The 21904-nt window shown below is 40.7% G+C and overlaps 2 protein-coding genes across 5 annotated transcripts in view; one reads left to right on the top strand and one right to left on the bottom strand.

Annotated features, from left to right (window-relative positions):
- The window catches only part of skap1 (src kinase associated phosphoprotein 1), a 33642-nt gene extending 25962 nt beyond the window's left edge, over positions 1 to 7680 (top strand). For all 3 annotated transcript variants that reach the window (XM_046069079.1, XM_046069080.1, XM_046069082.1), the window contains exons 14-15: positions 7026 to 7128; positions 7464 to 7680. In XM_046069079.1, the coding sequence (XP_045925035.1) occupies positions 7026 to 7118 (93 nt within the window). In that variant the 3' untranslated portion in view covers positions 7119 to 7128; positions 7464 to 7680. The remainder of the gene's footprint in view (positions 1 to 7025; positions 7129 to 7463) is intronic.
- Positions 7681 to 8405: 725 nt separating this feature from the next.
- On the bottom strand, positions 8406 to 20053 carry snx11 (sorting nexin 11). Of its 2 annotated transcripts, none has more exons than XM_046069078.1 (7): positions 19863 to 20053; positions 18476 to 18510; positions 18066 to 18152; positions 12730 to 12830; positions 12070 to 12165; positions 11727 to 11951; positions 8406 to 11312 (listed from the first exon to the last, which is right to left on the bottom strand). In XM_046069078.1, exons 2-7 carry the CDS (start codon positions 18497 to 18499, stop codon positions 10019 to 10021), a joined length of 1827 nt encoding a protein of 608 aa, XP_045925034.1. In that variant the 5' UTR covers positions 18500 to 18510; positions 19863 to 20053; the 3' UTR covers positions 8406 to 10018. The 2 variants fall into 2 exon arrangements, with proteins under 2 accessions (XP_045925034.1, XP_045925033.1); XM_046069077.1 differs by having other exon boundaries at positions 18476 to 18515; positions 19863 to 20052.
- Between the last annotated feature and the right edge of the window lie 1851 nt (positions 20054 to 21904).

Here is a 21904-nt window from a genome sequence, read left to right as displayed (position 1 = left end):
ATTTTCACTTTGGGCGATTTTTTAGTTCAGAAATAATAATATTTTCACTTTTATTGTAAATTTAAAGAAGTCAAGGTTTAGCGATATAAACACACGTTATCAAAATAGATCCTTTTGTTTATAAGAACAGATGTGACAGGTGAAATATGCTCCTCACAGAAGATGGACTTTTAATTGAGGTTCTCTTGGCAGTGCCAGATTAATGAGATGCCAGCCTTCTCTGTCTGTGTGTGCTGGTTGATAGGGGGGAAATGTCAAAACAGCCATGTCCATTTTTCACGTAAGGATGCCAAAGGCGGCGTACTTGGGGAAACAAAGGGAACCTGGCTCCGTGCTACAGATCCGCCTTAAACAGCCTCAGCCCTGCCCGGTGTATTATTTTTCACTGTACGGATCAGATTCCTGCTTCACTGAAGACCTTAAAAGCAAACTAAGTCCAGGTTTGGGAGCAAGACTTAGTATCTCACAATCTTAATGACAAAGATTACTCTTGTTTTGTCAAGCTGTACGCTGAAGTCATAACATAGTGACAGACCACGAGAGAGTATTCGAACTATGCTCTAATGGATTTAAAGCGAGGGTCTGGTTGTAAATTATTAAGAGGTGATCTCCGGGCGGCTTCCGAATGTTTGGTTTTGTGTGACAACAGGACTCCATCCGTGTCCCGTTTTGCGTCCTAAAAGCATCACATTTCCCTCATGAATAGCATTATTTGGATTATAGACCGTAATCGGCTACTTATTTTAATGAGCCCTTGGGGAGGGTTTCCCTGCGTCGTCTGTGTGTACACGCAGGCCCTGTCACTGGCCCCGCGTTCAGTTTTACGGGGGGTTCCTGAGAACCCTGACCTCGATGAGTGAAATACGGGCCCTTGGCTAGAACTCAAGTCTGTCGCTTAACTGGGGACCCAGACACATGAAATGGCCGTAATAAAACCAGGGCCCATAAATTTGCTTAGAGGGTGGGAGGCCTGGTTGTCTGTGCTGTTATGTCAACACTGACCATAATTACAAGGTAATAAGGACACGCTCTAAGTGCTAAATCAATGGTGCTAACAAACTGTTATTTTTAAAGCTGGGATGTGATTGACTGCTGAAGTGCAGAATGGGATAGCCACAGGCGTGGTGTCATATGGCTGTGAACTGAGGAGAACATGCCGATTGTATAAAAGGCCCTTATCCATCATTATTGATCTCTCACTTACTGTAAAGTGGGGGCATTTTTACTGTATTTGTGTTTTTTCCCCCCCTTGTGTGTTGCTGTGTGTGTGTTTGCGTGCGCATATCTGTGTATCACTGACAAAATAAATAAATTAGGAACCTCACAACTCATATGAATCCCATTAGTTCAAGAGAATTAATCTCGCAGTGTGCCTCTGCCGCCGGTTTCAGCGATGCCTAACTTACTTTCCGCAGAGCTCGATGGCGATGCTCAGCACGCTGATACATGAGGTAGAAACACACCGTGAAATCTGTCTTGTGAGTTTTGCTGTGGCATTTCATTTCTAGGAGCTTGCATTTTTCTAATGCGCATTATGGCTTTACTTTGACATTTTAGTGTGTGATGACAAATACTGGTGAGCTCCGTTTTTCACGCACTCCCAGATTTTTTAACTTGATTTAAATTGTTGAGATGTTTCACACATGTTTGCACTGCATCATAGCCTGAAACGTGCAACGAGATATTTTTCATAGGGTTTAATGTGTTGTATTAATTTTTTTTATATGGCTAAAAGCTATTGTTTCACTTCCCCCTGACACGTGTAATGCTTGTATACTTTCTCGGCCATGTCGCACACTAAACCATAAGGTTGTCCTGCATTCTTGCCCTCTAATTTATGTGTCCAGAATCAAAAGACATGGGCTCTACAGGTCAGCTGTCACATTCCTGTATTCCCACGGGCACTCATGGAGAACGGCGGGATGGAGTGGGAAGAGATTTATGGCACAAACCCATCCAGGGTCCTTAAAACTCTGGCAAGCGCTGCTGCCACCTCTTCCTCGTTCTATCCATCGCCGTGCTCACCTCTCCTCCTCCTCCCTCCGCCGCCCAACCAAAACCCACAGAGAGGGAGACCAGCCCGCCAATCAGGCGCGTCTCCCAAAGCAGAGCGTCACATCACATTTGGCCGACGGCCCAGCTGCAGCTGCTTGTTACAGACAATGAGAACATGGACACCACTGACACCTTGTGGCAGTTTCTAGTAGGATGGTTTTATTAAATGACAACTTATACAAACACCAAAAGCTGATTTACAGCCTTAAAGATTCACTTGCAGTGATTTACAGTCTTGTGTAAATACAAGTTATGATATTAGAAATTGCAATAAGAAATACTAAAACTAATTTTGTGTTGAAATGACCACTCGTATTCCATCCAGGCTACCTGTGACGGTCTTTCTTCTATGTTTTACAAGATGTTTTGGCCGCTGCCCCGCAGGTCACACCGACTCAATGCAGCTGAAGAAAAGGCAAAGTGGGCAAACAATCAGATGGGAAAAGTCAAGCAAGAGAGACAAAGAGAGTGGATCTCTTTATTCTTTTGTGTGAACCCTGTACCCCCTCTCCTTTCTCCTTTTCTCTGTCACACACCCATTTAAAGACCCCTAGCTGTTATTGTGGCCATAGACACCAAGACGCTATAGACAGGCAAGACATCCTATTTACCACCCAAAGTAGCAGGGGGTGAGTCTGGGGTTTGGGGTCATGCAGGAGGCAGCGGTCATCCCCCGGTCAACTACAGTAGGTCATTATTCAGCCCAAGCCAATAGCCCAGAACCACGTCCGAGCAACCCACCCCCAATCCATTCTGCTTAATTATTATAAATGAGGGGCGGCGTAAACAGCCATCATTACAGACACTCAGTGGCATACACAAATCCACTTTAAATTGCTATTAAGTTAAGGACCTATCTGTAATCCCAGGCGTGCATTAGAAAGGAGCAAGTAGGTTTTCTTTTTATTAAATCTCATCGTCCCTGAGATATTTTCAAACGTTCTCATGCTCTGTCATGTTTCCAATTTGAAGCCAATTCACTGATTTAATTAAAAGCCCACTTGGAAAAAATGGACACTAAGTAGCCATTTTAATCTCTGGTCGTGCAGAATTATCATCCATTTTTCTCAACAGATTTCGACAAGGTTTCTTTTGGCACAGAATCCTTACAACCACTATGAAAATAAGCACCTTTCCCCACAGTTTCAGGTATTGTCAGGTCATTTGTGAGGTGCACCCGTGTGAGCAGCGAGGAGAGCTTGCTACCCTTATAACGGGTTACAAATCATGTGCTTCTGTCTGGTAGAGGTGTCCATGTTTCTTTGTTAGACTGACCAATGATGGAAGAACTGCAGAGAGCTGCAGTGCATCTGATGAGTCTATGTAGAGGAGAAAGAAAGAAAAGAGAAACAGGATGCAAGCGGAAAGGTTGCTACAGGAGAGATGGAAAGAGGGGGATAGGAAGGAGGGGGTTGGTGATGGGGAGGGAAGGAGGGAGGGAGGGATTGTAACACCCAGGCGGCGGGTTCAGCGGCAGGGCAATGAGAGACTTCCTGCGCTCCATCACGCCCAAGGCCTGCCTCAGTCAGCTGGTGGCCGAGGAAAGATGCCTCATGTGTCAGGCTTATTAGCACTCCTCCTAGTTTGTATGCATTTGGGATTGTGTGTGTGTGTGTGTGTGTGTGTGTGTGTGTGTGTGTGTGTGTGTGTGTGTGTGTGTGTGTGTGTGTGTGTGTGTGTGTGTGTGTGTTTCATCTGGTGTGTGTTTGGGAACAAGATGAGAAAGGAAAGGAAAGGAAGAGGACATCTCTACAGAATATTACATTTCCACACCCCAAAAAATGCATTTTCAAAAAGAGAGAGGTTAAAGCTGTGTTTTGTTTAGGTAGGTGATGGTGGCGTGACACCCGTTGTCTTTCACCGCATCCAGCCAACCTCGACTCACCTTCTCCTCGCTTCAGGCTCGGGTAGCTGTCAATCCGTCCTCCGGTCGGGAACATGAGCGATGGGCCTATCAGAATGCCACCATTAGCCAGCCCCCTGAGTGGTAAATAAACGATCGCGCCGGTACACTGCAGGTGTTGTCATGACAACCCTCTCTCAGTGCCAGCCCCGCCCACGCTCATTCCCCGCTCTCGGCGGAGGAGTCACCGGGAGGTCAACGAGTCAACGCGCCGCAGCCGCCACGACACGGCGCTGTTTGGCCCCCCCCTGCCTCCTCTCTGCTCCCACACACGGTCAATTTCATCTGCGTCCAGGTTGCAGCAAACGCAGGCTCTGATATGTGTCACCTCTCACGCTCAAGACAACACACACTGTGTATCCTGGCTCATCTTGTTAATGAGATAAAACCAGACATTTGCCAGAGCTCAGCCACTCAGGGACACCCCAGAGCATCTTGAAGGAAACAACTTCGGCCTCAGACGAATACTAAACAACTCGTCCCGTCATTCAAGGCGCCACAACGAGACGTAATGCGCCCGTTCTTTGCCCCAGCTTTTTCAGCATTTCACAAAATCACACAAATACAAATCAACCTAAAAGACAAAAAGCGGAAAACAAACAGAAGGAAGGGGGACATTGAGAAGTTAGCACAGTTTTTGTCATTTGGATAATTTACTCTCCACGCCTCTTGGAATGTCCCTATTACAGCAGGTGTACTCTGGATGAACCCATTTCAAGTATGAGGAAGATGGACTCTGCACGCCTGACAGACTTCCACTGCCATTGGCACCCACTCCGTGATGTAGCAGTTGTATTAAAATGGCGGCGCTGATAATCCAAAAGACCTTTCTCAGGGAGAATTTGAGACCGACTGCACAGATGGGCCACGGAGATAAATAAAACTCTCTGTCACTGCGGTTGGTGGAATAGTGCTGCGACGCCCCCAAGGGAGAGAAAAACTGTTTCGCTCCCTCTCTCTGATGCCTCCCCCCCCGTCCGTCTGTCTCCCCTCTCCTCCTCCTCTGTTCACGTTATCACGAAAAGGAACCAGAGCCAGCTTTCCGCAACCGGGCTTTTCCCTCTACAGTCTTATGGGAAGCATAAAAAGACCATTTCGGACTTAACTTTCCCCTGCGTTATGAGCTCAAACACACACTGAATTGCCAGTCACAGTGCCAAACATACTGGAACATCCCAGTCAGAGCTGTCAGCGAGGTTCGTGGGGGAAAACGATGAGGCCTGGATGGACAATCAGCTCATTGTGGGTACCTGTTTGTGCTGTAAGAACACTTGAGTCTTGTGGTTTATCACTATCTAAGCGATCCATTCATCTTTTGCTGTCCAAACACCACTCATTAGCTGCAGGCCTCATTCCTCTGGCTCGAGAGAGGTGTCAGGACCGGATGATAGGATGAACCTTTGACAAAATGCCGTCCATCATGTCAGAGCGTGTGTGTTTTTACAACCAGAACCTGTAAGAACAAGAAGCGAAGCCTGGTTCCAATCGGAGACATTAAGTTATCAAAAACGTCAAACTTATATGTGTGTGTGCTCACATGTGCCTGCACGTACGTAGTATGTGCTCGTGTGGGGTTGAGCGTTTCGGCTTCTCCTCAGTGCCGTGATAAACTGTGCGCGCAGCCATTCTCAATCTGCTGGAGAACAGAGGAGAGATGAGTGGCCAGGCTCTCCGTTCCATCAGGGCAGGAAAATGACGGCCGGCTGGTGCCTCCTCTGCAGGTCTCTAACGCCCCTCTGGTCTCTGGCCAAATATTGATCTAATACAGATGTAGTTAGAGCACAACTGCTGTGATCAGAGGGTCATATGGTTGTTAATGTGAATCCCTAAAATGCTTGTAGCACTGAATGAATGAAAGATTTTGTTATTTCAGTCTTATGTGAGAGGGCTAAAATTTACAAAATGGACCCTTTTTTTTTAAATCCTGAAAAGCGATAAAATATCTGCATGTTTTTGATTCTTCATGGGCCGTAAATATTTTCACTCTCAATTAATGTCTTGATTATTTAACTAATAAAAGATGAAGTATTAGGAGTGTGTACATTTTAAATAACATGGAATTAATTTTGATTCTTTCAGTGATCATTAAATTCAACATAAAATCTTACAATTTGATTCAGTTAATTTTGATTCTGCCTCAAATGTAAATCGGAAAAAGCAATTTAACTGATTCAGCCAACAATAATTAAACCTCAAAAAGTGGCCTTTATTTTGTAGGTGAAATTTTAGCCTCAAACGACAGCAGCTCCGTGTGTCTAAATTATATTTTCTTCTTGTAGGATACATATATTCCTCCTTTTTAATTTACAAATTCTGTTTTAATTCAGTCAGTCAAAGGCTTTTATTGTAATTCTTAACAACGTAAACAGAAGTCAAGTGTTTTTTAATGGCATGAAATGCCTTTATTTTATGTTTTTATGAATTTAATGGATAAACAATACTATCTATAAAATGATATAGTAATGCTTATTTTGTTTTACCAGCTGTCAAACGTGTTTCAGTACAAGTTTTATTAACTTCCCTTTGAGTTACAGTTTATTTAATCTGTGGCCCACAATTGGCATTATATTTTCTATTTATAAATGAAAGACAACGCTCCTGTTTCTTTTCCTTTTTTAATAACAGTACAGAAATCTTGTTATAATTAGTGGGGAAACAGGCTGTTCTTACGGCTTCTGAGCAGTAAAGAAAAAAGCTGTTTTATTTTAGACACAGTTTCAATAGTGTCTGTTCCCGTTTTTGAATGAAAGCCCTCGAGGCTAATTCACCCCAGTGTCTATTAGAATATTGTACATGGCTGTTGTGCGGGTGGGAACTCGACTCTCCTGGATGTGCTTTGCTAAAGCAGAGTTTTTACAGCACAATGGCATTTATAACCATATTATTTTAGTAGCCACTGTAAGGTATCAGGGCCACATGTAATTGCAGTTCACATCATTCGAATGGTTGTTTTAACGTTAATAAGACGAGACAGAAACATTGCATTGGTGCTAAATCCTGCTTCGTTTACTTGTACTCGGACCCCTCGGAGACTTATGGTTGTTTTGTTTGTTCATTTTTGGTGCAGGAGTACAACATTCACGGCTGGTGGGTCGGCCAGCTGAACGGCACTGTGGGTATCGTCCCCAAGGACTTCCTGCACCCTGCTTACATCCTCTGAGCTACAACAGGTACCGAGGCACTCTCTTATCATCAGCATTATGGACCATTACTGTGGCCTAATACACAGAAACGGTCCCCCTGGTACTCATCCAGATTGCCATTGAGGCATATTCAGTCGTTGACCTGCCATTTATGGCATCTGCTGGCTGGAAGAAGTACTGCATAAAGCAATCTGGGTGCTGCAATGGGTGCGAATAAATATGTGCAACAAAAGCATTACAGCGTCAGTTGTCCTATTTAAGAAAATGATTCCCTAATACTATTATATAGGCACAGCTTAAAATGAATACTGAATTATTAATGTATGTTTCTCTGACACTGCTTTTTTTTTTTCCTTCTACAGTGCCATTGCTGACACATCTCTGGCCATGAATTTCACAGACAGCCCATCAGATATTCTTTTGCAATTTGAAAATCATTCTCTCATAACTGTAAACTATTATCATGTAAATTTGCTGCAGTAGGACTTATTCATGTACACTAAAAAAAAACATCTGTAGAAGTCAAAATCAGAGCTAAAACACCCAGTTGATTAAACAGCTATTTTATTCTACAGGAAATGTGGAGAATTCTTCAAGTAATTATTTTAAATCAAGAAAAGCTTCAATAGTGTGAGGAATTTCTGTTTTTCTCTGTTTTATATTATCGTATATTGAATATATTTGGGTTTTTCAATGCCGGGTTGGATAAAAAAAGTAATTTAAGACGTCACCTTGGGCTCTGGTAAAATTCTTTACAGAAATGTTTAAAATGGTTCATACACTGAACCAGAGGGTCAAAGTGGGAGGTGAGGCTCACCAGGGGGCTCCAAAGAGTTTATGGGGAGGCTCAGTGAATGGAACCAAAAAAATTCTTTGGGATAGATCAATGCCTTAGGACCGGCATTTGTTATCCATTTGTTGTAGTTTGAAGTTGTGTCAAACAGCAATATTAGACTATTTTGGCTCAATTATTGAGTGTTTATGGGACCTAATGACATAATTGTGGACATTTATCAGTTCACTGGTTGAAATTAGCAGTATGTAGATGTCTTGTTTAATCACAATCATACATTTAAAAAAAAAAAAATCAGCAGATGTTATGTATAATATGTAAAATATTTTAAACTACAGCGCATTCAGATTAAAACACATAAATCCACAAAAATAGCAAAATCCTTTTCTCCTCGTCCGATTTAAAAAAAAAAAATTAAATTAATTTTCATCCACTAGGTGGCAGGGTTGCTTCAGTATCTTTATCTTGCTTACATCAGTAATATCAAACGAAACACATTAACAATCACATGTAACACAGATAAATATTTTATTTGAAAGAAATTAGATGATAGTTGGTGAATTTACATGGACACCGTCACTCAGGTTGTTATCATTGCCCTTTTAGATCCATGTTTTAAAATTGAGTTCTCCTTACACGGGGTGTTTTGCCTCTGAACATTATTTTAAAAACATTTTAAAAGCAACTCAACTTGTACACAAAAACCTGAACTCATTTACAATGTAGGGGAAAAAAGCAAAACCCAGTCACCTACTTGATCTTATGGCTGCCACATGGGATGAGTGACACACTCACTTCCGTCTGCACAATAAACTCTGGGTACTTTTTTTTAAATGCAGCAGTAATGTGTGAAAACAATGTCCAAGTCAAACTGCAGAAAGCTTACACAAGTGTCGGACTAACTGGAATTAAGGTTGTGCTCACAGAACATGTAAATAGCCTATATATGACATGACAGAGACTGACAATAGTAGAGATTAGTGTATATGAGGTATGCTCACAAAAAATCCAGTAGAAGAGCATAACATATAAAAGATTATTTTCCCTCTCTGATCCACCGTCTGAAAATAAATATCAGGCTAACGCTCCTGCCTGTAACACATAATTTGTTCAGAGCATTGTGTGCTGATAATGTAAGTAAACTCATTGAGGTAAACTCAATTAAAACATGTTACTGAACTGGTTTAATTTTGACCTTTCACATTATGACTTCCATCTGTAGATAAATCTAAACATCCAGAGTTAGTGACTTATTTCAGCATTAAACTTACATTATCAGGATTCAGTAGGACTCAATAATACAGTGATATTTATGGTTTTCACATTAAGCGAGGCTGTAAATGAGAGCGATGCGTGATTCTCAAATTACTTTATTAATGATGGATTTTTCCAAGCGTGTCTTAAAACAATACTCACATGCCCACACGTACACTGAAACAGTTTTTGGCTGCTGTAAATGTTTCTCCTGCCCATGCTGGCTTCCCTTTCTAAAGTGATTGCAATGCACGTGATTCAGCAAAACCATCAGCCCTCAAAGTTCAACTACAGTTAACGTGAGTTCAGTGGATATTTAGCAAAGTACATACAGACATGTGAGTGTTGACAGTCACTTGAAAAAATGTGAATCTATCCTTTAATTCAAGTGTATATCTCTGTCATAATCTGTTTAAGTAACAAGAACTATCATGACTACATTTCAGAGCAATGACATTTATCTGTTCACACAACAATAAAACCTTTAGCTCCTTCTATATGGGTGAATCACCTCTTTACTTAAATGCACGTAGCCTTTTTGTGAACTTCAGCCCCCTCTGCTGTTCCCAAAGAGCCAATCATCATAGGAGACAAACATATTGTCTCGGAAATATTTAGTGTACCTGAGTGAAAAATGAAGATGTTAAAGTAAATTATGCTAATTTTAAAATGAAATTTATTTAAAAGAAAAGAATGTTAGACCTACAACGTGCGTGACAGCTCTAGGTTTAAATCATACGGTCCTCTTAAAGCATAATATGCCTCTGTCCTTGTCTTATAAGACCATCCATTCTGCATATAATGAGCAGAACACAACAACCAGTATGAACCTAGTTTATGTGCGTGTGATCGAATGCGTCAGCTGTTTCACTAATGCGCCTCTACCTCACGAATCTCCTCTGAGGTTTCCAGAGACAGCGAGGACAAGGTTTCCTGCTCTTTACGATCGTCTAATCCGTGCGTGAAGCTGGTCCCTAAGATGCTGAAGTCACTATTTTCAGTCACATCTTCGATGGTTACAGTTGAGTTAAGGTCCAGAGATTTACTCAAGTCCCTGATGTCTGTCATGTATCGCAGGTCCTCGTCCTCCTGGGTGGTAATGTCCTCTGTTCCCGCAAGACATCCATTCATGTGTCGGTTCAAAATGTTTGTACTGGAGGCCTCTACTTCTGACCAGTGAGTAACCTCCTCCGGAGACATCTTCATGTAGCCGTTTGCAACCTGGATCGAGTCCCTGTTTTCTTCGCATATGCTTTCTTCATCGCTGACCTTGACGATGCTCCCGTTGGAAGATGAGCAGCTGTCCTCGTCGCTCTCGTCTTTGGTCCCAACGAAATCCACTTCCTCTTCAACTGTCTTTTGGTTTTGTTGAACGATGTCATCGGCCCCACTTTCCACCTCTGGGACCCTGTGCACATTGTGAGTCTCTTCATGGATTTCTGACCCATGTAGGGTCTCCAGTTCTTTTCTTTGTGAGTCATCACTTGTATTGTTGTCTGGCTCTTGTCGTCCGTCGGCTCCATCGTGCTCGAGACCATTAACCTCAGAGATGACACGATTTTCAAAAACCTCAGAGCAGATGTTTTCCAGAACTTCCTCCTGAGATCTGGCATCATTGTCCTTAAAGTCTGAAATCGCTACACAGTCCACACATTTTTCTGGCTCAGAGTCGACGTTTTCTATATTTTCCTCCCCAGAACATTCCCGTTGATCAGCCTTCTCCTCTGTGTCTGGATAAGTAACAGTCTTTTCTTCTGTATCTAATGTCACAACGCTCTCCTCTCTTACCGAACACTCCTCAAACATGCTGTCCACCCCACAGATCTCGTCAAAGCCAGTCCCCATGGGCGAGTGCACCTCCACTGGTGTCTGTATCTGACAGCAACCCTGCTGGGGTTGTTCTGGAAGGCCGAGACTCTCAGGTTCGTCCAGGCTGTTATCTAGAAAAAACTTTATTTCTGTCGGGCCACAGTCCTCAACAACAGCCTCTAGATGGTCGTTCTTCTGGATGACCTTTATTGAGGATTTCTCCTTGTGCTGTAACTGGACCGTGTCCTCATCACAAAGCTCCAGTAGACTATCTAGTGGGTCATAGTCACTACATGAAAGAAGCTCAGTGCTGCAGATCTCTTTAGTTTGTAGGCAAGGTTGATGAGGAGCTGGGCTGCGGAGCGGGGGAAAAGAAAACATTTAACCCACAAGTTCAACAGAACAGGAAATGCTCGACTTATAGTTTGAGCACTTATCTACTTTCTTGCTGAGAGTTAGATGAGAAAATTGATACCACTCATGTCTATATGTTGAGTATGAAGCTATAGCCAGCAGCTGGTTATCTGACATATAGGGTGAACAGCTAGCCTGGCTCTGTCTAAAGGTAACAAAATCCACCTAGCAGCAGCTCTAAAGTTTAACAATGAACATGTTATATCTTGTTTTATTAATCTGTACAAACAAGGAAGTGTACAGACAACAAGTTGTGGTTTTATGGGGTGTGTTGGGACTATTTCGTGTCAAGAAGAAGGAATAACACAAAGGTAAAAGGTTATTTCCATATATAAATAGTTAAGATTCCTCATACCTCTCCATGGACTCATAAGAAACAGTCAAAATTGGCTCTTTAATGCAATCCTCCTCCTGAGCCTGAGCGAACCCCCGATTGGATGAGGCGTAAGTGAGGATGGCGTCCGTCACAGAGTAGGGAGTGTGGCCCTGCACGCAGTCCTCGATGTGACCGACCGGCAGCTGCGTCTGCAAGAAGAGGTGGAGCTGGCTGTCTGACAGGCATACTGTCATGTGCACCACTCTGCCAAGACAAAAAAAAAAACAAAAAAAAAAACATGCATGTAAAAACAGAAAACAAATATTTGCTTTCATTAAGTTATATTTGGCAGGAGGCGTGCATAACAGGAACAAGAACTAACTTGTCCAAGAAGGCCTGAAGTCCTTTCCTTCTCCTCTCCAGGAAATCCTCATTGCTGAAGGAGAAGAAAGACCTTCCTGGAAGGTCTGGGACTGGCCTAGAAGGATGAAAACAAGCAACAACAGAAAAGTCTTTATATTCCATATTTGTAGATTATAGCACATTTGCTGTAATAAATAAAGTGCCATGTAGGTGAAAGAAAACTATATGAAGGACAGTGTTACGCATACAAATTTGTGTTAACGATATGTTCATCACGTCATAGGAGTAACCTGGTGAAAAAGACAGCTCAGGTACAAAATTTATGAGTTTATGCCGCTTTGGGATACAACAAACAGTAAAGATTGACATACTATCACCTTATAAAGTAAGCAAACGTATTAGCAAACCTTTTTTTTTTGTTTGTTTTTTTACACATCCAGCGGCTACAGAACATGATCATTCATTTAGTTTCTGGCCAATATTTACTTTAGTCCCGTTTCGGTTTTAACCAACTCCTGCGGAAAATATCTGTCTCTTTAGCTGCTAAACGCTCTGCTGTGTTCACCTGCTAGTCTCTAACTGTGTGTCTGCTGTCTGACGGTGGGGGATTGTGAGAGCGTTTGGATTGAATCAAAACTGGAGCTACAACTGGAACAGGATTCTCTTCACATCAACTTACACCAAACCAGAATTCTTCTGAAGCTTCCTCTTGAGCCAGACGAACTCACTGTAGCGTCGACGCACGCAGGACGTCTTCGCTGTAAAGGCTTTACTGTTGGTCTGGGAATGAAAAAAGTAAACACATTACACTCAACAGTACTAGATGATACAGAGAAAGTATGAGGCAATGTAATATATTTTTATTATTGTCAACAGAAAAAGACCAAAAACAACTATCCAAGTATTCTATGCCTGATTTATCTTCTTCCTCTGTTCCCATTAAAACCCCATCAGTGAGCCTCACTGCTCCTTCATCACTGTGAACACACACTGCAGTTTATTTTGACTGAATCGCACATACACCGTCCTGCTACACCAAATGCTCACTAGAGCACCAAATGTGGATTAATCCACCACTGAAAATAGTCCCCAACAAATGTTTATATTTATTTCTATTATCTCCTGTTTAAGTAGTGTTTCATAAAAAAAACAGCAGTGCCTTGCTAAATATTTGTGGTCTGTTTACAAAGACTTCAGTAGGAACCAGTGGTCTTGAGGCTGAGAGACACAGACAAAATAGGGAAGTCAACTTATTTAGAGATGGTCTAACAAATTGTTGGTTTGGTATTTTCATGGGACTTGCTGTCAATAAAAAAGATGTACAATAACACCGGCCTTATCCTTTAATTTAAAAAATGTATAGCAATTTAATTGCAGTTAATATGCTTAATTTCAGGGACTTGTGTTGTAACTGAAATGACTCATGCTCCAGCTGTTTAACTGCTGCTGATTTTATGGCAGAACTGAAGCATTGTCACATGTCAGGTTTGTTCCAGCGATGTTTGGATAACACGCTACCTTCTGACAGGCCTTAATCAATGACAAGCAGGCAGCATTGGTTAAGGTAATGTCATCAAGAAGAACAAATTCCATTAGAAGATAAAAGTCCTGGATATATCCCTTTAATGTACTGGATACCTGCATTGATTAGTCAGTTATTCACTAAGTTGATCAACAGAAAATAAATCAGTTAGGTTAAATGAAAACCAGCTTGTCAAATATGTGATTTGATGCTTTTCTTTGTCAGACATGATAGTAAACTGAATGTCTTTGGGTTTTAGACTGCTGGTCAGATAAAATAGGACCTTACCTAAAGATGTCACTTTGGGCTGTGGGAAATTAGGCATTTTCACTATTTTTTTTAGATACAAAATGATGAAAACATAATCTGTAGAATAATCAAGAGTAGTAATATAATTGTTAGCTGCAGCCCTACATACTGTTAGACAGATTAGATATTGAAACATGTTTAGTTGTCTTTAAAATACATACAAATATGCATCCAAATATTTCAAGGTGGGTTGAAACTTTCAGACAACAGTTGAAATAGTTAAATTTTGGTCTGGTTTACAGTGATAAAAGTTTGTGTAGGTGAAATATCTGGGGAAAGCTACTGGCTTTAACTTTGTTGATGTGTAAGACACACTGTGTGCACATAAACCACAAACAAAATGATGTAAGATCATGCGAGGCCACATGATTTAACCAGTTTCATGAGTCAACACCCACACAACCCATCCGTCCAGGCATGGAGCCTTGCTGCTGACACAGCATTCCTCAACACATGCCACTGCTCAGACAACACCACCCAACTCCTATCCAAACAAGAAATGTCAGAAATCTAACTGCTGCAAGCTCACTGTCTTCTAAAGAAGATCATATTACTGTCAAAAGTATATTGTGGTGTGAGACAGGCTTAATAGAAAACTAAGTTTGTAGATTAGTATCAACAACTAGCACACTGGTACAAAACAGATAATTCTTATCTGGCTACTCAAGGAGCATTTCAGGATTTTCCTCATTACTGACATGTCATCTGTTTTTATCACATTCTACATGTTCCTTATGTAAAACAAATTAATTGCCAAGTATGTTTCCAGAAATAATTTCAGAAAATAGTGAAAAATGCCCCCTATAATTTTCCAGAGTCTAATGTGTTGTCTTCAAATGTCTCTCTTTTCTCTGACCAACATTCAAAAACCTAAAAATATTTCATTTGCAATAATACAAAACAAAGAAAATGACAAACATTGTAAAAGCTGAAACCAGAGTGCGCTTTATGGGGGTAAATCAATGTCAAAATCATTGTAAATGCACCGACTATAAGTCAAAAATATCTTACAATTTGTCGACACATAACTCGACCTACAAATGGATTCAAAATCCACAAGCACTCCATGATCCACAAATAGAAATATGTATATAAATAGTGACTTGTAGTTGAAAACCAGAATTTGAATGAATGCAACATGACTCGTCTCCGTGTGAAGATCTTATTCTATTTCTAGATTGTTTTGCATTTGTTTTCAGAATTTTTACACAACTGTTTCACTATTTTACAAAATTAAAATTTCTACAAACATTCTTCACAATTTGCAAACAAACACTCTAATTTCTATTTTCAAACCACTTTTTTTAAGACATGCACACAAACTCTCTTACTAAGTCATCTAGATTCCATGACAGCCCTGAAATCTAGCTCCGGATGTCTCACCGCAGCCTTATGATGCAGATAAGAATGAGGTCACGCAAACATACAATATTATACAACAAACAATATTTTTGAGTTGGGTGGTGTTGGAAATAAATTTTTACAGACCTTAGCCCCAGTGGCATTTTCTTCCAGAGCTTTTAATCAGACTTTATTTATCATTTTAATAAAAACACAATGTTTTTAGTTTTGATAAATCTTATTAGCTGTTGCCGTCATCTCTTCCCCATTTCTTACTATCTTACAATAAAGTGAAACAGCGCCCCTCTGAATGATATGCGTTGGATTTGTGGTGAAACACTATATTGCACCACCGTAGACTGGTCTGCAGTCTGACTTCGCGGAAAGGCCAGGCAGAGTTGGCATCCCTTTGTGAAAAAAATGAAATGATTAACCAATCCGATGAGGCCACTGCCTGACTGTGATTAGTCAGGGTGATGCCAAGGACACCAATCAGATCACAGCGTGCGATCAACATCATTCAGATGAAATAATGGGAGCCGTTAGCAACTTTAGCTGGTGCAGTTATGGAGGGTGGAGGTTAAGAATTTGTTTTGTTATAGTTTTACTGACTGAGTGAAATGACACCACCACCTCTCTCTGAACTTGACTGAACTGCAGCTATGTGTGTGATTTTTGATGTGGTGATAATGTTTGTTTTGCTTTGCTTGCCTGGATTTAGCTGCGAATGAATAGTCCGCTGAAGTAACCTTACTGTTTTTACTGCGGTTGTGTGTGCGTAGATAATGAGCACCACAGACAGCACCTGCCACAGGGCACTGGCCCAAGTTAGGCTACCTGAATAATTGTTTATACTCTGTTGGTCTGGTACTCGGTTGTTAGTCTTGGGTGATGTTGTGTTATGAACATTTGGCCAAGCATTAAGAAGTATGTAGGCCTATTTCGTACATGCACCACTGCTACTATGCAAATGTCTTCAATCGTCTTCTGATTGAGCTTGTGAATGCTTCTTTTATTCTTAACCGTAGCCTATTTGTACTGTGCACTATAAGCAGCGGGCTATGTATGCTATTTGTGGTGAGAGAGAGAGAGTGAGTGAGTGAGAAAGACAGAGAGCGCAAGTCTCGGTAAATGCAACAGTGCGCATCTTTAAAGTATGATTAAATTTTCTGTAAAATTGTACCCTGCACTGTAATAGCACAAGACATTAGATAATTGCCCTCCAAAAAGGACATCCCCTCTCACTTGGCTTGCCAAAAATTTACCCCACCCCACGCCACTGCTTAGCCCTTGGTATTTGGTGGAACTTAAGCCCGGACGAATATGGCTCTAATGATGGTCATCTTTTAATTCAGCACACAAACAAACGTGCCTTTAATGACATTCATTCATTCCCTTTGTGACTGTCACATTGATAACAAATTGTCTATTGATTAATGTTGCAATAAAGTAAAATTTTTTTTAGGGTTTAACGCCATGAAAATACAAAAGTGTTGTCAGCTGATCAAATGGGCAACATGCATAATAAATGGTGTCAAAAGTCAGACGGGATGAGATCAGAAAAGGTGGGTAAAACGAAGGTAAATAAATGAGTAAATAATACGATCAGGTGTTCTCTGGGACCGACTCGTATTAAAAAGGTACTTGTAATTTGCTTTGAATTACTTAGTTGTGTTGATTTGAACTCTATCGGATTCACATGTTTCATTGAAAGGATCTCAACAGTGTGTGAACCCCTGAAAGGTAGGTGGGTACTCATCTCCTGCAGTTCAAACGCCATATTCTCTGAAGAGCAGAGACATCACGCTGGCGCCCTAAAACACACACAAAGTACTCACCACCTGCTAGACAACAGCACACTACCCACAATACCGCTAATTAAATTCACTGGGGTATCGTTAGAATGTAGGCTACATTCCTCTTGCAAAAAGCACATACACGTAAAACATATACCAGGTCAGCTGCCAATGTGTGCTGAGTGTGGCGGCTGGTGACAGACGAGACAAAATAATCGGCAGATATGCAGTGATAGCTGAGGGAAACAACCATTTCTCAGCCATATACAGACGCTAATAATGATCATTTTTACAATTATACAATACAAGAAAGAGTGTGGGAGAAATTGGTTTGCGCTGAGCACACTACAATCTTTCCAGACTGCATGGGTTAGCAGGAGAAGAAATGCGATTATTGTAACTGTATTAAAAAGGCACACTTCACCAACCACACTATAAGAGGGGGATAATTATTCAGCACTTACTGTAAGAGGCGTGCAACCTCTGCCATAAACAGCAATTGTAAGTCGCTTTGGATAAAAGCATCAGCTACATCAGTAAATGTAAATGTAAGAAACATCCACACAGGATTAGATGCAGGGTAGATGATGTACAAGTTCTGACAGCTCTTATTTTGAAAGGCTTATTGAGGGAAAGTGACATCACATAGGAAGCAATACCGCTGATTGGCCAACTACATTTGTGGATCATATTCAGACTTGGTGGCAAACCAGCGTCAAAATGATTTATAGACAAATGCGAAGCGATCCACAAACACAGATTTGACACTGGAATGCGAGCTTTGCACAGAATTTGTATGTGCATGCCTAAAACAGTGGTTTGAGAATACAAGTTAGACTGTGCTGGTTTGCAAATTGTAAAGAGTGCATTTACAATAATATTGACATTGATTTAACCCCATAGTGTTAAACATTTCTCCTTCAAAATGGACTTAAACGATTTGTCGATTGATTAAACGATTAATCGACTAATCTTTTCAGCTCTAAAACACAAATTACTTCCACTAAAAGTGCCCGGACATATTGTAAAGTAACTGTTAATACTCACATGTAGGAATATTTTATAATCCACATATGAATTCCATGAGCCTTCGTTCTGAATGCGGGGATCTTGGACCCGCACTGCAACAAACTCCTGAAAGACAGAGACAGAGACAGAGTTGCACAAGTTTAAATAAAATAGAAAAACCTACTGCTGTGTTTAAACCAACAGACTGACACAGTAGATTACTGTGTAGGCACGACATGCTGCTTCTTCAGAAGAGATTAAGTTCCTCATGTGATTTTAAACACACCAATGGAGGCATTGTTCTTTGGCATTTGTTAAGTGGAAGTTTATAAAAGGGGGAGGTGTAAGGCTGTAGGAATTTCTTTTTAGGTTTCATCAACAATAGACGTCACATTAGAAATTAATATTGTGGTTTAATGTAGAAAAAAGGAGAGTGGGAGGTTACTTACATCTTCTTCTTGATTACTGATCATCCTACCGAGTGCTGCACTGCAAGGAACGGAGAAATCAATGAGGACAGAATTCAATGAATCAGGATCAAAAGCTCAAACTGTGCTCGTCTTGTATCGTGTCGTCACGAACTGATGAATCATCCTCCAAAAGAGAAGCTGGTCAGCGAAAACCAACAGAGTCACTCAAGTAGGCATTTCTCTTTACCATTTTAGGGGAACAAAGAACTCTCTTAAGAGTTTATTCAAAGAGTAACAAGTAGGGCTGCGCGATGTTCATAAAATAAATAAATCATATTGCAACTATTTTCACAGATTTGGTCATTTTTGCATTTGATCTTCACAGAAATAAAAAAAATTTAAAAAAATGTTGTGATTTTTGCTGGGGTCTGTACCTCAAAAGCACGTTTTGGTAGGTTTCTACATGTCATCTTGGACAACGTCTCCCACCCACTCCATGACGTACCGCTCAAACACAGGAGCACTTTCAGTGCAAGACTCATCCCCCCAAAATGCACCACAGAGCGCCACAGGAAGTCATTCCCGCCTGTGGCCATGAAACTTTATAACTCCCCCCTCTAAGTGTCTGACACACAGATACTTTAGATACTTTAGTTATTAAACTGAACCTTATTCTCTAATATTCTCTGCTGCTATTTCGTCATTATCACTGTTCACCATAACAATTCTTTAAAAATGTAAATATTGTACATACTTCTTTATATTTTATATTTGTACTCTTATATTAATATATTTCTTCACCTTTCTACTTTCTATTATTATTTATATTACTTTTGCCTTGTTGTCCAATGGGTGCTACAAAAGAATTTCCCCTCCGGGAACAATAAAGTATTTCTGATTCTGAAGTTTGTATTTTGCCTTGATAAGTAACAAATAATTAAACAGCTGCCAATTGATTTTCTGAGAATAATAATAATAATAATAATAATAATAATAATAATAATAATAATAGTTTAAGCACTAAATGCCAAGGAAACAAATGTTATAAAGATTTCAGACACTGTCTTCCAATACAAGCCCCTGTTACTAATATTTTTAAGATATTTATCCATCAAAACAAAGTATTCTAGTTAAGACGTGTTTTCTAAATTAGCAGAAATGTCCAGAATCTTTCTGAATTTAAGAAATTAACAACCAGAGTTTTACAGCTTGCTGATGATGCACATTATCTCCAGATACAGTGTAACGATACTCAAAGTAATGCAAATTCACAAAGATTAAAATTTAATTCCCCAAACCATTTCACAGATATCTTTAGGTCGTGTAATAACAACACGAGTAGTTTGTTGTTTGGCCTTAATGGTTATAAACAATCAGGCTACAGGAAACATCAGCTAAAAGCTAAACCCGGGCGACAAATACTTACTTTCATGAGCTCTATGTTGGCTGCTGTGGTCGTATCCAGCCGGCTGTTGGAGACGTCGTCCTGCTTGTCGATGTTTCCGTTTTATTTAAGTGTAAAATACGCAAACGCACAGGCTTGTTGAACACGAACACCTCCTTTCTCCATTTCGCAAGTCACAAGCACCGCTGATGCGTCACACCGCATCTGCTTCCGGGAGAAGTCGGAAGTAAAGGGTGGAAGCCTGGCTTTTCTAAATTAATTTATTGTTTTATGCGAATTAAAATCATATAAAACAGGTGCTTTTAAATATTTTAATTATCTTGGGTAAATGTTTCATCCACAAATGTAAATGTATTAAAACAGCCTTTATGTACTGCATTCAAAAAATAATTTGCATTGTGCTACAAATCCCTTTTAGTTATGGAAAAGAACACAGCAAAAATACTTGTTTTTGTTTTCTCTAAAATTGTTTAATCCTTTATAATGTGTGCTTTTTTTCTTGTTATCAGCGATGTCATTGTGACTATGTCAAATATTGTTGTACAATTTATATTTAAATTTTTTTAAATTACACGCAAAGTAAGCCAAATGAAAAGAAAGAGATGGTGTTTGCTCAGGTGATGTAGCTGAAAGCTCCTAAAAATGTACAGTAAGTGTAATAGAAAAAAGGCCTTGACTCCAGGACATTATGGACCGGTTCCCCTCAAGGCTGCGTTCTTCCCCCTCTGCTCTTCCCCTGTACACCAACAGCTGCACCTCCAGTCATCAGTACGTCAAGCTCTTGAAGTTTGCAGTTGACACCACCCTCACTAGGCTCATCTCTTGTGGGAATGAGTTCACCTAAAGGTGGGAGATTGACCATCTGGTGACCTGGTGCAGGCAGAACTGCCCGAAGCTGAAGATGGTTGTGGATTTCAGAAAGAGCCCAGCCCCACCCTCCCAGATCACCCTGTGTGACTCCACGGTGGAGTCCTTCTGCTTCCTGGGCATCATCATCACCCAGGACCTACAGTGCTCGGTGAAAGCCCAGCAGCAGATGTACGTACTTCCTTCTTATACATCATTAAGTCCATCCTCACCTGATCCATCACCATCTGGTAGGCTGCTGTCAGTGTCAAGGACAAGGGCAGACTGCAGTGTATCATTCGCGCTGCAGAGAAAGAGATTGGTTGTGATCTTCCATCACTCCAGGTCAGGACCTGTACGACTCTGAGGCGTGCAGGAAAGATCATGGCCGACCCCTCCCATCCCGGATACAAACTGTTTCAGACATGCCACAAGAACAGTTTCTTACCTTTTGCAGGTGGCCTCAACAACAAGGCCCGGAACCCCCACTGTCACTGACTTTCATGCCCCCCCAGCCGCCTTCCCCTTTGACAGTAGTCAAAATCTGATGCACATATTTGTTTTAGTTTTGAAGGGTTTTACTTTTTGCCTATTTATATTAATTGCATAGTCTATTAATCAAGTACTGGAAATGGGTTAATTCCACCCTGCTGCCCTTCTGCAATACAGGATTAATGTGCAATACTCTGTTTTAATTTGTACCAACACTAAAGTGACACAAATAAGACCACGGACCCCCGTTTGATAAGATTTTGTCCCAGGGTGGCCCCTCTGATTGCATTCTTGTTTTGAGATGTTTTATTACAGAAAGTATACATTCATTCATTCAGTCATACATTTTATCATTGTGTTACTTATAAATGGAATAATAGTGAAAATACAGTGGGTACGGAAAGTATTCAGACCCCTTTAAATTTTTCACTCTTTGTTTCATTGCAGCCATTTTCCAAAAATCAAAAAAGTTCATTTTATTTCTCAGTAATGTACACTCAGCACCCCATCTTGACAGAAAAAAACAGAAATGTAGAAATTTTTGCAAATTTATTAAAAAAAAAAAACTGAAATATCACATGGTCATAAGTATTCAGACCCTTTGCCGTGACACTCATATTTAACTCAGGTGCTGTCTATTTCTTCTGATCATCCTTGAGATGGTTCTACACCTTCATTTGAGTCCAGCTGTGTTTGATTATACTGATTGGACTTGATTAGGAAAG

This window comes from Micropterus dolomieu, linkage group LG14 (assembly GCF_021292245.1).
Source record: "Micropterus dolomieu isolate WLL.071019.BEF.003 ecotype Adirondacks linkage group LG14, ASM2129224v1, whole genome shotgun sequence".
Taxonomy (NCBI): Eukaryota; Metazoa; Chordata; class Actinopteri; order Centrarchiformes; family Centrarchidae; genus Micropterus; species Micropterus dolomieu.
This window is presented reverse-complemented; position numbering and strand designations above follow the sequence as displayed.

Bases quoted from the DNA above. Each gene is read 5' to 3' on its own strand.
- snx11 (XM_046069078.1), bottom strand. From the start codon at position 18,499: ATGATCAGTAATCAAGAAGAAGAT. The intron at 12,831-18,065 runs GTGAGTATTAAC...TTTCATTCCCAG, and splicing joins ATTATAAAATATTCCTACAT to ACCAACAGTAAAGCCTTTAC. The intron at 11,952-12,069 runs GTTAGTTCTTGT...TTGTCTTGGCAG, and splicing joins CTTCAGGCCTTCTTGGACAA to AGTGGTGCACATGACAGTAT.